General features: G+C 52.9%; 1 protein-coding gene across 1 annotated transcript; it reads left to right on the forward strand.

Moving 5' to 3' along the window:
• The first annotated feature begins 3 nt into the window (after positions 1–3).
• Positions 4–12,433, forward strand: PDAP1 (PDGFA associated protein 1). Its single transcript, XM_008018666.3, has 6 exons — positions 4–157; positions 3,669–3,760; positions 5,116–5,223; positions 8,029–8,150; positions 10,435–10,586; positions 11,688–12,433. Exons 1-6 carry the CDS (start codon positions 145–147, stop codon positions 11,744–11,746), a joined length of 546 nt encoding a protein of 181 aa, XP_008016857.1. The 5' UTR covers positions 4–144; the 3' UTR covers positions 11,747–12,433.
• The last annotated feature ends 891 nt before the right edge of the window (positions 12,434–13,324 follow it).

The following is a 13,324-nucleotide window of genomic DNA, read 5'->3' on the forward strand; positions in this document are numbered from 1 at the left end:
TCCGGGTCCTTGCGGCCACTGCGGCCACTGAGGTGGTGGCGGCGGCGGCGGGGACTGGGCCGGGCGGAAGAAGTCGAGCCCAAGACATTTCCGGTTCCGGTGTCAGTTCGAGGCGCCGCCGCCGCCGCAGCCGCCGGAGCCGCGATGCCTAAAGGAGGTGAGGGGCGGGCGCGCGTGTCCCGTAGGCCTAGAGGGGCGGCCCGGGTCCGGCTCCCGCTGTCCCCTCAGCCCGTGGGCGTCTGTGAGAGCAACGCAGAGGGAGGCTGTCCGCACTGGCTGAGAGCCAGGCCTGGGCCTCGACGCCCAATTGTCCCGATGGGGAAACTGAGGACTGTGGTATCCAAGAGCCACTCCGTCAGTGGTCTGAGGAGTTTCGGAAGCTCTGGGTCCTGGCCAGCTTAGAAACCCGGATCTAGGATGCGCTTCTCCGGGCCCAGGGGTTCTGGAATTTATCCCACTTTTAGGCTGGCTGGGAACTGAGTCACCGCGTCCCGCGCTTGTGCCGGGCCCGCCTGCCTCTCGCGTAAAACGTGGGCCTTTTCTGGCTTCGGTTCAGCCAGGCCTGCGTAGGAAGACTTAAGGCGATGCCCATGAGCCTTGCAGACCTGGTTTCGACTCCCCTGTTCGGTAACGGCTCGGTGTGTTCCTTTGAGCCAGTCGCTCCACCTCCTGTGTCTCCGTTTTCTCTTTTGTCAATGGGAATAACGATTGTACCGACCTCGTAGTACTGTTGGGAGGCTTCAACTAGGTAATCCATGTGGAGTGGGCAGTACAGTGCCAGGCAGTCGTTAAAAGTGCCCAGTTCTATTTTTAAGGCTTTGCCAGCTTTTGGCCTTCTAAGAAGGTCCATGACTGCCCAGTCCATTGTAGCCCGTCCTCTATCCTGTTTCCCTCTTTAGAATCGATATTCCCCAATTTGAATCCCAGCTATGTCACTGTCTAATTCTGTGGTCGTGAACAAGTTAACCTCCCTCTCATCTGAAACACTGGGCTAATCCTTAGCTGGGTGAGTTGGGGCTGGGGTGGTAAAATGATAGCGCTCACAGAGTGCCTGGCTACAAAACAAATATATTTGTATTGGTAGCTCATGTGTTATGTTGGTTAATGCACTCAACCCACAGAAACATCTGCCTGGAGCGTTTTCAAACCTAAATCGCTTCCTGACTCCAGAGATAATTGGGCATTACAGAGCTAAATGTGTTTCAATCTAGCTCTCTACTGATTTATTCTGTGGCTGGAAGTCTCTCTGCTATTGTTCCCCAGTCCCTTCATCTGTAAAAGGAGGTTGCTGAATGAGCCATCCTCCTTCCAAAGTTTTACTTAATGGATACTTTAGGCAAAGGTTGGAGGTTACGATTAGAAAACCTTAAACATGAATTCATAGCTAAATGGTCTTTGGGCTTGTGAAAAGCTTTTTTGGGTAGACAAGGTGTACGTTTTCTTGGGTTAATCCGAAAACCGCAAAAAACCGTGAAGGTGTTAAAAGTATCAAACTCCCCAAGAGCAAAGGACCAACTCTTGTTTGCATTATGTTAACTGCAAAGTGTTTTTTAAATTTCGAGTTGTTAATGTTGCCTGGTGTATTAAGAGAGCAAGAAAGGGTGTTGGTTTTTTTCTTGGCACACTTGCTGTCTCACAATAGGACTTTAGTAAGCATATACTTAGACACCCCTGGGAATCTAGGTAGTCATTAAAAATGGGTGGTGTGGTCTTTAGCAGCCCAATTATGGCTCTGCAGCTGCTGTAAGGAATCAGGAGACCAGTATCTCTGCTACCGCCTCTGGAGTACAGAGCAACTCTGGCTGATTACAGAGTCTCTGCTCAGAGACAGACTCTGGAAATCAGGTGGGCCTCAGCTTCCAGGAGCGGTCGTGTGTGGAAGTCGAGGCCACAGCCACCCCTGCATACTCGGGGACCAGCAGAGGGGGATGTCATCCTGCTTTAGAACTGGCTGATGGCTTTAGCAAGGGTCAGCCTGGTGTCCCGGCTGAAGAGGGTCAGACTATAAAACCGACACTTTAATTGCTAGGCACATTTTTAACTTTTAAGACTGTGTAGTCAGGTTTGTTTTCAGTTGTTCTTTGCCAGTCATTTCTAAGTCTAAGCACAAAGTTTTTGCCTGTAGGGTTGGTTTTTTTTTTTTTTTTTTTTTTTTTTTTTCCTTAAGTATTCTGTTTTTGCCAAACTACTAAGATGAACACGAGGTATTTTATTGTATTTCTGATATCTGCAGTAAATTGCTTATGTGCTCAGTGGTGGTTTTTGTTGTTGCTGTTGTTTTTCCACCAAATACTAGATTAGAGGGGAAAGTAACCATTAGCTATTTTTTTTTTTTTTTTAATTTTTTTGAGACGGAGTCTTGCTCTGTCTGGAGTGCACTCCAGAGTGGAGTGCAGTGGCGCAGTCTCGGCTACTGCAACCTCTGCCTCCCGGGTACAAGCGATTCTCCTGTCTCAGCCTCCCAAGTGGCTGGGATTACAAGCATGTGCCACCATGCCCAGCTAATTTTTGTATTTTTAGTAGTGAGGGGGTTTCACCATGTTGACCAGGCTGGTCTTGAACTCCTGACCTCAAGTGATCTGCCTGCCTTAGCCTCCCAAAGTGCTAGGATTACAGGCGTGAGCTGCCGTGCCCGGCTATTAGCGAATATTTTTGTAGTGCTTATTCAGTAGCAGGCACTGTTCCAGCAGCTTTCTGTATATTGATAAATTCATCTATCTTTGTGACAACCCTGTGAGGTAGGGACACAGATGAGGAAACTGAGACTGAGAGGTTAAATACCTGCCCAAAGTCATCAAGCCAGTAAGCGTAGAACCTGGGAGTCAGACTCTAAACTTCATGGTGTTCAGCACTCTGCTTTGGTCTAAGTCTCCTGGTCTATGAAATGGGACCAGCTATCACTCCTGTACCATAGGTTTGTTCTGAGGATCAAATGTGCTCCTGGCTGGCCGGGCATGGTGGCTCACACTAGTAATCCCAGCACTTCGGGAGGCTGAGGTGGGCGGATCACGAGGTCAAGAGATTGAGACCATCCTGGCCAGCCAACAAGGTTAAACCCCGTCTCTACTAAAAATACAAAAATTAGCTGGGCATAGTGGCCCACGCCTGTAGTCCCAGCTACCTGGGAGGCTGAGGCAGGAGAATCGCTTGAACCAGGGAGGCGGAGGTTGCGGTGAGCCGAGATTGTACCACTGCACTCCAGCCTGGGCGACAGAGCGAGACTCCGTCTCAGAAAAAATAAAAAAAAAAATACGCCCCTGGCTGTGACCAAACATTGCGTAAAAAGCCCTTATAGTGACCTCAGGGGTGTAAGTGGTACATGTTTCTGTGGTTGCATCTGAGTCCACTATGCTTGGATTGTAAGGGACCAGGGGATGTAGCCAGTCACTGCAGTGCACCGTCCGCCATGTCCTCCCCTCCGGTCTTCTGTGTGGGAGCCATCATTTAGTATACAGTTTGGTGATGCATCAGATGGTCACAAGTTGCTTCCTGTGTGCCTCTGAACACAGGGTGGAGGAGGTGTTGGTTTGGGTGGTGCTGGGTGAGGGGTAGGTGAGGCCTCTGTGGCCTCTGATGAGAGCACTCCAAGCAGGACACAGCCCTTGGGAGGTCAGAACAGTCGAGGCAGCTGCCTCCCCCCTCACCTTCTAAACTGCGGGTCCCTGCAGGGAGAAAGGGAGGCCACAAAGGCCGGGCGAGGCAGTATACGAGCCCTGAGGAGATCGACGCACAGCTGCAGGCTGAGAAGCAGAAGGCCAGGGTGAGTACGTGCCTGTCCAGGCCACGCCAGTGGCCCAGGGTGGTGCTCTGCTAATTTGGTTCACAGAGAGGCCAGGCAAGGACTACCCATTCGCAGGGACAAGCCAGCACGTGGCGGTCGGGGGGGCAGTGAGCCCCAGGTGTGAGTCTCAGAACAACCAATGACAGTCAGGGCATGGGCATCCTCTGCCTGGATGAGTTAGAAAGAACTGTGGCTGCTCTGCAGCAGCTGCCTTAGTGGGGCCCTGTTCTTGGTCTTGTGCACCTACTTTCTGGAGGCTGTCCCTCCTGCAGGCCCTGTCCATTCACAGCTCACGCTCCCAGCACCGCTGCTTGTCTGCTGCAACCACACAGGACGATTTGCCACACTGCACATGACATGTGCCCTGACTTCCCACACCCCCATCAGCAGCGTGCTCTCCATCCCTGGAGACGTTGTTTAGCCTCTCCTCCTCTGTGACTTGTGCCTCCCCTCCAGCCAGAGCTGATTTAGTCGTTCCCTCTCCTCTGCTCCCATAGTACATTGTCCAGGCCACTGTTAGGAAATAGAATACGTTCCCATCGTCAGCATCTGCATCCTTACCACATCATTAGATTGATGCCTGGATCAAGGGCCTAAGGGAGCAGTCAGGGCCAGATGGGTACACAGCCGTGACATGCCCCAGGAGCTTCAAGAGGGAAAAGGCCACATCCAGCTGTGGGGTCTAGGAGGGGTCCTTGGGGGAGCCGGCAGCTGAGCAGGACATGGAGAATGTGTGGGCAAGTGCCAGGAGATGAAGGACATGAGGTTTCTGTAAGGGACGTTTTTGGTGGGAAGGCAAGAAAGGTGGAGGGAAGCAACCTTCTGAGGTGTTGTTCTGGGAAGCTGGTGCAGGAGGTCACCTGTGTGGGTGGGTCGGGGGGATGGCTTGCCATGGAGTGGAGTGGAGAGCGGGGAGGACTTGCTTGGGAATGCCAGCATGATTTGGCAGCTGCATGTGGCAGGTGGGAGCTGAGCAGGACGGTGGTTTTCAGCCTGGTGGCTGAGTCCTTCTGACTCCAGGAAACAAACTTCTCACCCTGGCTGCTGAGGTGGCTGGGTTAGGAAGGGGAGCAGGGCCTTCCGTGGCTGTGTGAGGGGCTTGCTGGACTATGGGAATGGCCTCTAAGCTGTGGTGCTGAGTGCGTAGGCTGCCTGTGTCTGGCCGAGGTCCCATTCCCTGGGGACCAGGGTCACAGTAGGACCCTTGTCATCCTTGGTTCCATCCTTCCAGAGGCTTGATTTCTCAAGGTCCACAGTCTGGGGGGTGATGGGGTCACAGTCTTGGGGATTTGTTTTGCATTTTTGATTCTGCAGGTTGTCCATTTCTGAAACAGGAAGAAGAGGAGCAAAAAGAAGGTGGAGATGGGGCTGCAGGTGACCCCAAAAAGGAGAAGAAATCTCTAGACTCAGATGAGAGTGAGGATGAAGAAGATGACTACCAGGTACTGAGTCTTTTGAGGATCTGGGGCCTGGACTCATTCATTCAACAAACAAACATTGAGTGACTGTTTAGTACCAGTCCCAAAGGTAGATGCAGACAACGTCCTTGCTCTTGAGGGTTTACACTCTATGGGAGATACAGACAATAAAGAAGTAAACAGAGAGTGTCATTTCAAGTAGTGAGAAGTGTTACTAACAAAGAGACTGTGATTGAGGGGACCTGGAAAAGCATTGTGGTGGTGAAGCAACTTATACACTGAGATCTCAAAAACAAGGTGCAGCCAGCTGTGTAAAAATTGGCATGCAGAACAATTGAGAAACTAGATTAGCAAGCGCAAAGGTCCTGTGGTGGGAATAAGCTTGGCATGTTCAAGGACCAGACGGGCCAGTGTAGCTGTGACTTAGTGGGTAAGGAACGGAGTGGTCCAGATGCAGGAGAGATTGGCAAGGGCACCTCCTGTGTAGTTGTTGAAGGGGTTGGGGTTTCTTTTCTTTCTTTTTTTTTTTTTGAGACAGAGTCTCGCTCTGTCACCCAGGCTGGAGTGCAGTGGTGTGATCTCGGCTCACTGCAACTTCAGCTTCCTGGGTTCAAGTGATTCTCCTGCCTCAGCCTCCCGAGTAGCTGGGACTATAGGTGCGCACCACCACTCCCGGCTAATTTTTTGTATTTTTAGTAGAGATGGGATTTCACTGTGTTAGCCAGGATGGTCTTGATCTCCTGACCTCATGATCCACCTGCCTCAGCCTCCCAACATGCTGGGATTATAAGCGTGAGCCACCCCCACGGCCCCTTTTTCTCTCTTTTTTTTTTTTTTTTGAGACAGGGTCTCATTCTGTCACCCAGGCTGGAGTGCACAGCTCACTGCAGCCTCAGCCTCCCAAGTGGCTGGGACCAAAAGCACACACCACCACACTTAGTTAATTTTTAAAATTTTTGTGGAGATGGAGATCTCACTATATTGCCCAGACTGGCACCACATTCAGCTAATTTTTAAATTTTTTGTAGAGATGGGGATCTCACTATATTGCCCAGGCTGGTCTCCAACTCCTGGGCGCAACTAATCCTCCCACTTTAACCTCCTGAGGTGTTGAGATTACAGTGTGAGCCACCATGCCTGGCATGGGGCTTCTTTATGGTGGGTAGTGGCAGCTGGGGAAGGCCTCGAAGGGTGAGAGAGACACGACCAGATATGCGTTTGTTTGCTTTTTTTTTTTTTTGAGACAGAGTCTGTCTATCGCCCAGGCTGGAGTGTAGTGGCACGATCTCAGCTCACTGCAAGCTCTGCCTCCCGGTTCACACCATTCTCCTGCCTCAGCCTTCCAAGTGACTGCGACTACAGGTGCATGCCGCCACGCCCGGTTAATTTTTTCGTGTTTTTAGTAGAGACGGGGTTTCACCATGTTAGCCAGGATGGTCTTGATCTCCTGACCTCGTGATCCGCCCGCCTTGGCCTCTCAAAGTGCTGGGATTACAGGTGTGAGCCACCACGCCTGGCCTCCAGATGTGCTTTTAAAAGATTATTTTGGCTTCTCCATGCAGAGTGAATGATAGGATGTTGAGAGTAAGAGCAGTGTTTAGATCAGAAGTCCTGGGCCTGGCGTGGTGGCTCACACTTGTAATCCCAGCACTTTGGGAGGCTGAGGCGGGCGGATCACCTGAGGTCGGGAGTTTGAGACCAGCCTAACCAACATGGAGAAACCCTGTCTCTACTAAAAATACAGAATTAGGCGGGGGTGGTAGCTTATGCCTGTAATCCCAGCTACTCAGGAGTCTGAGGCAGGAGAATCCCTTGAACCCAGGAGACCGAGGTTGCTGTGAGCCGAGATTGTGCCATTGCACTCCAGCCTGGGCAACAAGAGCGAAACTCCATCTCAAAAGAAAAAAAAAAAAAGGAAATCGTGGCTTGCCCTAGGGTGGTGACAATGGCAGTGGAGAAGAGTGGACAGATGTAAGCCATATTTGGGGGTTGCTGAAGGAACGAGGAATCAAGGATATGCTTAGGATTGCAGGGAGGGTCCGGTTGGGTAAAGGATGAATCTCAAGTTCTGTCTTGGGCATGTTAAGTTTACAGTGCCAGGCATCCGAGTGGAGGTGTAAGTGTGCAGCTGGACTGGAAGTGTGTGGAGGGAGCTCTGTGGAGTCAAAGCTGTCTCCCCGCCCCCTTAAGGAGAACTGATGGAATTGACAGGACCTGAAACTTTGACCAAACCCGCTGCATTGAGAACACACTCCTTTCCTCTAGAACTTCCCCAGGGGAGGTGGAAGGGTGCAGGTTCCAGATTCTTGGGCCAGCACCCCAAACCTGTAGAGTCTGTGATCCAGTGGCTCATTCTTGAGTTACGTGTCCAGTCCATCAGCTAAGGTGGGCAGGAATTGGAACTGGTCCTGACAGCACACACTTGGCCCACCCTGCCCTGGGGATTCCAGGCCAGCGCTTCTTGCAACAAGAATCAGGCATGGGGTTCCATGGAAAACTGCTTTTGGAAGCTGAGCTTGAAACGGGGGAGTGGCACCGTGTGAGTGCTTGCAAGCTGGGGTAGGGCGCACCTCTTATCTACCACCTGCTTCCTGGTTGACTTAGGCAAGTTACTGGACCCTGAGCAGCCGTTCTGTGGGCTCTTCCCAGGCTGGTGAAGATGCTCCAGAGAGCTGTCCACACCGTGAGACTTGGGCTGAGCACTATGTGGGCTACGGGTGGAGCATGAGTTTGTCCTCATCCAGATAGGCTGTTTAGAGATGGTGGGAGTGGCCCTCAGGGGCTCCACAGGACCTGAACTCCAACAACCAGCTTCTTGCCCTGTTCTAGCAAAAGCGCAAAGGCGTCGAAGGGCTCATCGACATCGAGAACCCCAACCGGGTGGCACAGACAACCAAAAAGGTCACACAGCTGGATCTGGACGGGCCAAAGGAGCTTTCGAGGAGAGAACGGTAACATCACTGGCTGGGCCTTGTGACCCGGGGAATACAGGCTAGCAGTTGGCCTGTGGGATGCTAAGGTCCCCAGTTGGCTGGGAGCTGTGGCTGTTTATTTCTGTCTCATTCCCCAACGGCCCTCCAGTAGCCTTTAAAAAGCCACACAGAATTTGTTTTCATCAATTGATACGTGGTATCAGGGGAAATAGGACAACAGACTCAGACCTGAGCATTGCGCTTGAGGTAATGGTGCAGGATACAGAGGGTTGCCCTCCATTCCCCTCTTCCAGAGCACCACACCCTGGGGAGGCTTCCCTTACCCCACTGATCTGACCATTCCTGACCTGCATCAATCTGTAGTGTCATGGCCCTGGGGACTGGAAGAGGTCTGTGAGCCTGTGCGGCCAGAAAGGCAGTCCAGCCCAGCGCAGCTCAGCCAGCTGTCCCAGGCCTCTCCAAGTCTCGTGTGAAAATGAAGCTGCAAATATCTTCCTCAAGGGTTGTATGAGGATCAAGATCATGTACTGAAGCACCTGGCACAGGATCAGTCCTTGACTGGTGCCCTGACTTTTGGCAGCCGCCAGGTGACCTCAAGGGCCTTACAAGAGGTTGAAGCCTGCTGTTTTCTCTCCTGACTGGGCATTTAGGATAATGGCGGAGGGTTGTGTCTGTGAAAGCCTCATGGGGAAGGCCATGAGCTTGCGTGTGATTGCAGCTGCTAAGGACCCTTCTGTCCCCCTTCAGTAGCTTTCTCTCAGCATTGACTTCAAAAACCCAGCAACCTGGGTATTCTGCCACTGTAGTATTCTGCCATTAGCAGTTGTGCAGCCTTCGATAAGGCTGTGCCCTTTCTGGGCATCAGTGTCCTCACCAGTAAAAGGGATCCTATTGCTCCCTCCCTCTGCCCTTTGAGGTTGCAGAGATGCCGTGCCTGGCACTTTGCTTTCACCGAAGGGTGCTGCAGAGCCTTTGGGCTGCCTCGGTCATCATTCCTGAGGCTCAGCTTAGAGGCTTCTGAGTGTGTCATGTCCCTCCTGGGCTAGGATCTGCAGGTCGCCAGGTATTATCTCCTCATCTCTGTAGTGAGGCGTCTGCTCCTTCCACTCCCTCTAAGTCCCTCTCCCTCCCCTCTGGCTACCTCCCATGCCTGATTTCTCATTACTCCCCAGCTCTGTGTACCCTGAAGACCTCTGGGAGGCCAAGTCTCTCCCCCAGCCTCCTGCCAGGCAGGGCCCTCCCCCACTCCAACACTTGGCTCTTCCAGGAACCCAGTGCCAATAGGCCCTCCGATCTCACCCCGAAGGGCATCCACTCCAGTTCAGAATCTCAAGCTTGAGAAGATCCTCAAAAGGAAGCGAATGACCCTCACCACTGACGCCACTTAGGGGGTTCATTCCTGACACCTTTGTCCCATGGGAGCCCAGCGATTATTCCCATCCCCCTACTGATGGGGGCTGTGTCTTTTGGGGGGCAGCACCGTGCACATCTGAGCTGCTGTAAGAATGGGTCGTGTGGTGTTGACCTGAGACTGGGTGTGTCTGTTTCCCATTGTGGTCCTCATCCTATGCCCTGTGGCTGCTGCTTCCACTTCACTCCTTTTTTTGTTTGTATTTTTTAGAGAGAGGATTTCACTCTGTCACCCAGGCTGGAGTGCAGTGGCGGAATTATAGCTCACCACAGCCTTCAACTCCTGGGCTCAAGCAATCTGCCTGCCTTAGCCTCCCAAGTAGCTGGGACAACAGATGTGTGCCACCACATCTGGCTAATTTTTAAATTTTCTTTTTTGTACGACAGAGTCTTGCTATATTGCCCAGGCAGGTCTCAAACTTACAGCCTCAAGTGATCCTATTGTCTTGGCCTCCCAGAGTGCTGGGATTATAGACCTGAGCCAGTGCGCCTGGCCCTTCATTCCTTGTAGGATATGGTCCCCACTGCTTTCATCCTCCTGGTCATCTTGTCTGGAACACTCCTGGCCTGGTCCCCCTTCTCTCCATGGCCACCAGAGCCTGATCATGAAGCCTTCAGGCATCCTCCCCTCCCTGCTGTAGGTGGACATTGTCCCCTCTCCCACTGAGGCTTTCTGGAAACCATAGATGTTCTCTCCTTGGGCCTCTTCTTCCTGCTCACTTTCTTGGTGAACGTCCACCAAGCAGGGGGTTCATGGAGCCAGGGACTCACAGCCAGAGCACCCCTTCCACCTTGGCCCTAGGCCGAATCCTTGGCCTTTATTCTGACTCCCATCCAGTTTGGCAAACAGTGGTGGGAAAGATGTCCCGGTGACACCATTTTATCCACACAGAGAAGAGATTGAGAAGCAGAAGGCAAAAGAGCGTTACATGAAAATGCACTTGGCCGGGAAGACAGAGCAAGCCAAGGCCGACCTGGCCCGACTGGCCATCATCCGGAAACAGCGGGAGGAGGCTGCCCGGAAGAAGGAAGAGGAAAGGAAAGGTAAGGGCTGGGCTGCGCATGCAGGGACAGCCCCCAACTCTGGTCCTGGGCCAGCCACAAAGCCCTGAATTCGTGTCCGTGTCCGAGAGCTGATGAGGTGAGGAGTGACTGCTGCCTAGGAGATCATTCAGGAGAGGCCCACACTCCCTGTGCCTGCCACTTGCCGGGGGACTGGGAGGGTCCAATGACATCATGGAGTCAGTTGTGGGTTGAAGTCCCAGCACAGCACTGTCCACAATAGGTGGAGTTACTACTCCTAACAGCAGGAGGTCACAGGAAACCACGCCCCTAGTACAGGCCTTGCCTGAGACTCACAGATCCCACCAAGGTCTCTGGTGCCTTAGGAACCTGGGAGAGCTGCCTGGGGCCACCGCTAGCCATCTCCAGGGCTTGGGAGGGTGAGCTGGATACACAGCAGTGCAGACCGGCTTGACGTCCAGCCCAGGCATCCCTTTTCCTATGCTCTCCCTCCAGGCAGGCCAGAGGTGGAGGTTCCTCTAGGCCAGGGTGGCTATGGGAGTTGGTCGTTTATAGGAGCATTTGACTTGTAGCCTTCCATCTTCCGGGGGTCTGTGAGAGCCCCTACAAGTCCATCTGTCCTGCCTAGAAGCGGGCCCAGAAAGGGGAAACCAGTTGCTCGGGATGTTGTCACTTGCACCAGAAATCCAGTGATCCCAACTTCCCATTCAACCCTGCTTCACAAACCCCAAGCAGGAAAGGACTTCACACGTAACTGTTGGAACGTTTAATTTAGACTTCAGAACCCGTGGCGGGAGGTTAGAATTACAGGGTTCTGCTGGGAGGTGGGGTGAGAAGTTTCCATTTGCCCACAAGAATGTGTGTTGGTGGGGCTTTGTGGAGGGGACAGCTTTCTATAAGGTGGTCTGGCCACTGAAACGTGTCAGTAATGTCAGGGGGTCCCGGGGTGGTAGCTGCAGCAGAAATCCTCTCCCATGCCTCGGCTCTCCTCGGGACCCTTCTTTGTTGCACAGGATGTTTTCTGCAGCCTTTCAGACCTAAGGTTCTAGGGTTCTGGCGCATGTGCTGGGAGGGGTGGGGGTTGCATTGTTTTAACCCCTGCCCTTCTCCTCCCACCCTCAGCAAAAGATGATGCCACATTGTCAGGAAAACGAATGCAGTCGCTCTCCCTGAATAAGTAACCGCGACGCGTGGGAGGAGATGCCGGGGACCTGGGCCGCGCTGCCAGGACCTCTGCTGTGTCTTGCCCACCTTGTGCCCTGGCGCCGCTGCAACAGCCCCTCACGGCCAGGAGCCCCCCACGGCCTGGGGCCTCCTTTTCATCTTGGCACAGAAATTGTTTGGGGAATGTGGGGGGGGGCTGGGGGAGGGGCAGCTGCTATCTTTGGGACAGAAAGATGCAGGACAGCATTTCATATGTAACCATTTGAATGTTTTCGCTGTTTTTAGAATTCAGAGCCCTTGCTGGGGGGTGCCTGGGAGATGGGGTAAGAAGAGCTTTCATTTGTCTGGTAGATAGCACGTAAGGGGATGGTTGTCCCAGGAGGCAGCTGCCGACAGGTTTGCTATACCCAGCCCTGGACTGTGTTGCCTGGGTGCTCATTCAGAGAGGGGCTATCATTCGGGAATCTGTGCCCCTGGGTCCTTGAGGGTCATGGCTTGTCCCTGGTCAGTCCTGTCTGGTCGAGGCCTCGCCTGTCTGCCCTTCCCTGCCCGGTTCCTACCCACCCGGCCAGGGCCAGTGCCCATTTTTAACCCTACCCATTGATCATTTCAAGAAACCTCTGTTTACTGTGTGGCACCCAGGCAAAACATGCTCCACAAATTCAACTTGTATATTTGGCAGATTAAACTTGACATTATCGTAATCTTTGTTTTGCACTCCATCCTTTGGCTCCCGTGCTCGAGCCATTTTTACCCAGCTGGGTATGGCGCCACGTTCAGGCACACGTACCTGGCAAGGTTCAGGGCACATATCTACCTGGGGCCCTGGGGCATGACATCTGTTAGGAGGCACTAAGCAGGGTTCGGGGATGGACCCCTGGATTGCAGGATTGGGGCTGGGAGAGACCTCAGATGCCATAGCCTGCTCCCTCCCCTCCTTTAGCCAAGTTGGGATCTTAGGCCTCAGCAGGCAGGGACCCTTCCAGGCCACAGCAGGCTGAAGCTGCACCAGGATCCTGGCCTGGCCTGTAGATGTCCCCTGGTAGTTATAATTCTGTAACTCTAGGGGAAAAGGGGAGTAGCACTGGCATTGGATGTCGCCAAGGCCCACATTTTCCTGAGAGAAGCCACAAAAGGTGTGCAAATGCCCTTCAGTGCAGGACCTGGTGACATGACATCAACTCCAAGACAGAACCTCACTTTGCAGCACAGGAAAAGTATATCTAAAATGAGCATGTATCAGAAATCAGCTGCCAACATTGTAATGACAAAATAAATTCCCGTGAAGTTCCATAACCAGGCCGGGCACGGTGGCTCAAGCTTGTAATCGCAGCACTTTGGGAGGCGAGCTGGGTGGATCATCTGAGGTCAGGAGTTCGAGACCAGCCTGGCCAACAAGGAGAAACGCCCTCTCTACTAAAAATACAAAAATTAACCAGGCTTGGTGGTGTGAGCCTGTAATCCCAGCTACTTGGGAGGCTGAGGCAGGAGAATCGCTTGAACCCAAGGAAGGCAGAGGTTGCAGTGAGCCGAGATCGCACCACTGCACTCCAGCCTGGGCGACGAGCAAAACTCCATCTCAAAACAAAAGTTCC

The sequence above is a fragment of the Chlorocebus sabaeus genome, chromosome 28 (genome assembly GCF_047675955.1).
Source record: "Chlorocebus sabaeus isolate Y175 chromosome 28, mChlSab1.0.hap1, whole genome shotgun sequence".
Taxonomy (NCBI): Eukaryota; Metazoa; Chordata; class Mammalia; order Primates; family Cercopithecidae; genus Chlorocebus; species Chlorocebus sabaeus.

Coding starts and splice junctions, on each gene's coding strand:
- PDAP1 (XM_008018666.3), top strand. Junction 3,761..5,115: donor CTGAGAAGCAGAAGGCCAGG/GTGAGTACGTGC, acceptor TTTCTGAAACAG/GAAGAAGAGGAGCAAAAAGA. Junction 10,587..11,687: donor GAAGGAAGAGGAAAGGAAAG/GTAAGGGCTGGG, acceptor TCCCACCCTCAG/CAAAAGATGATGCCACATTG.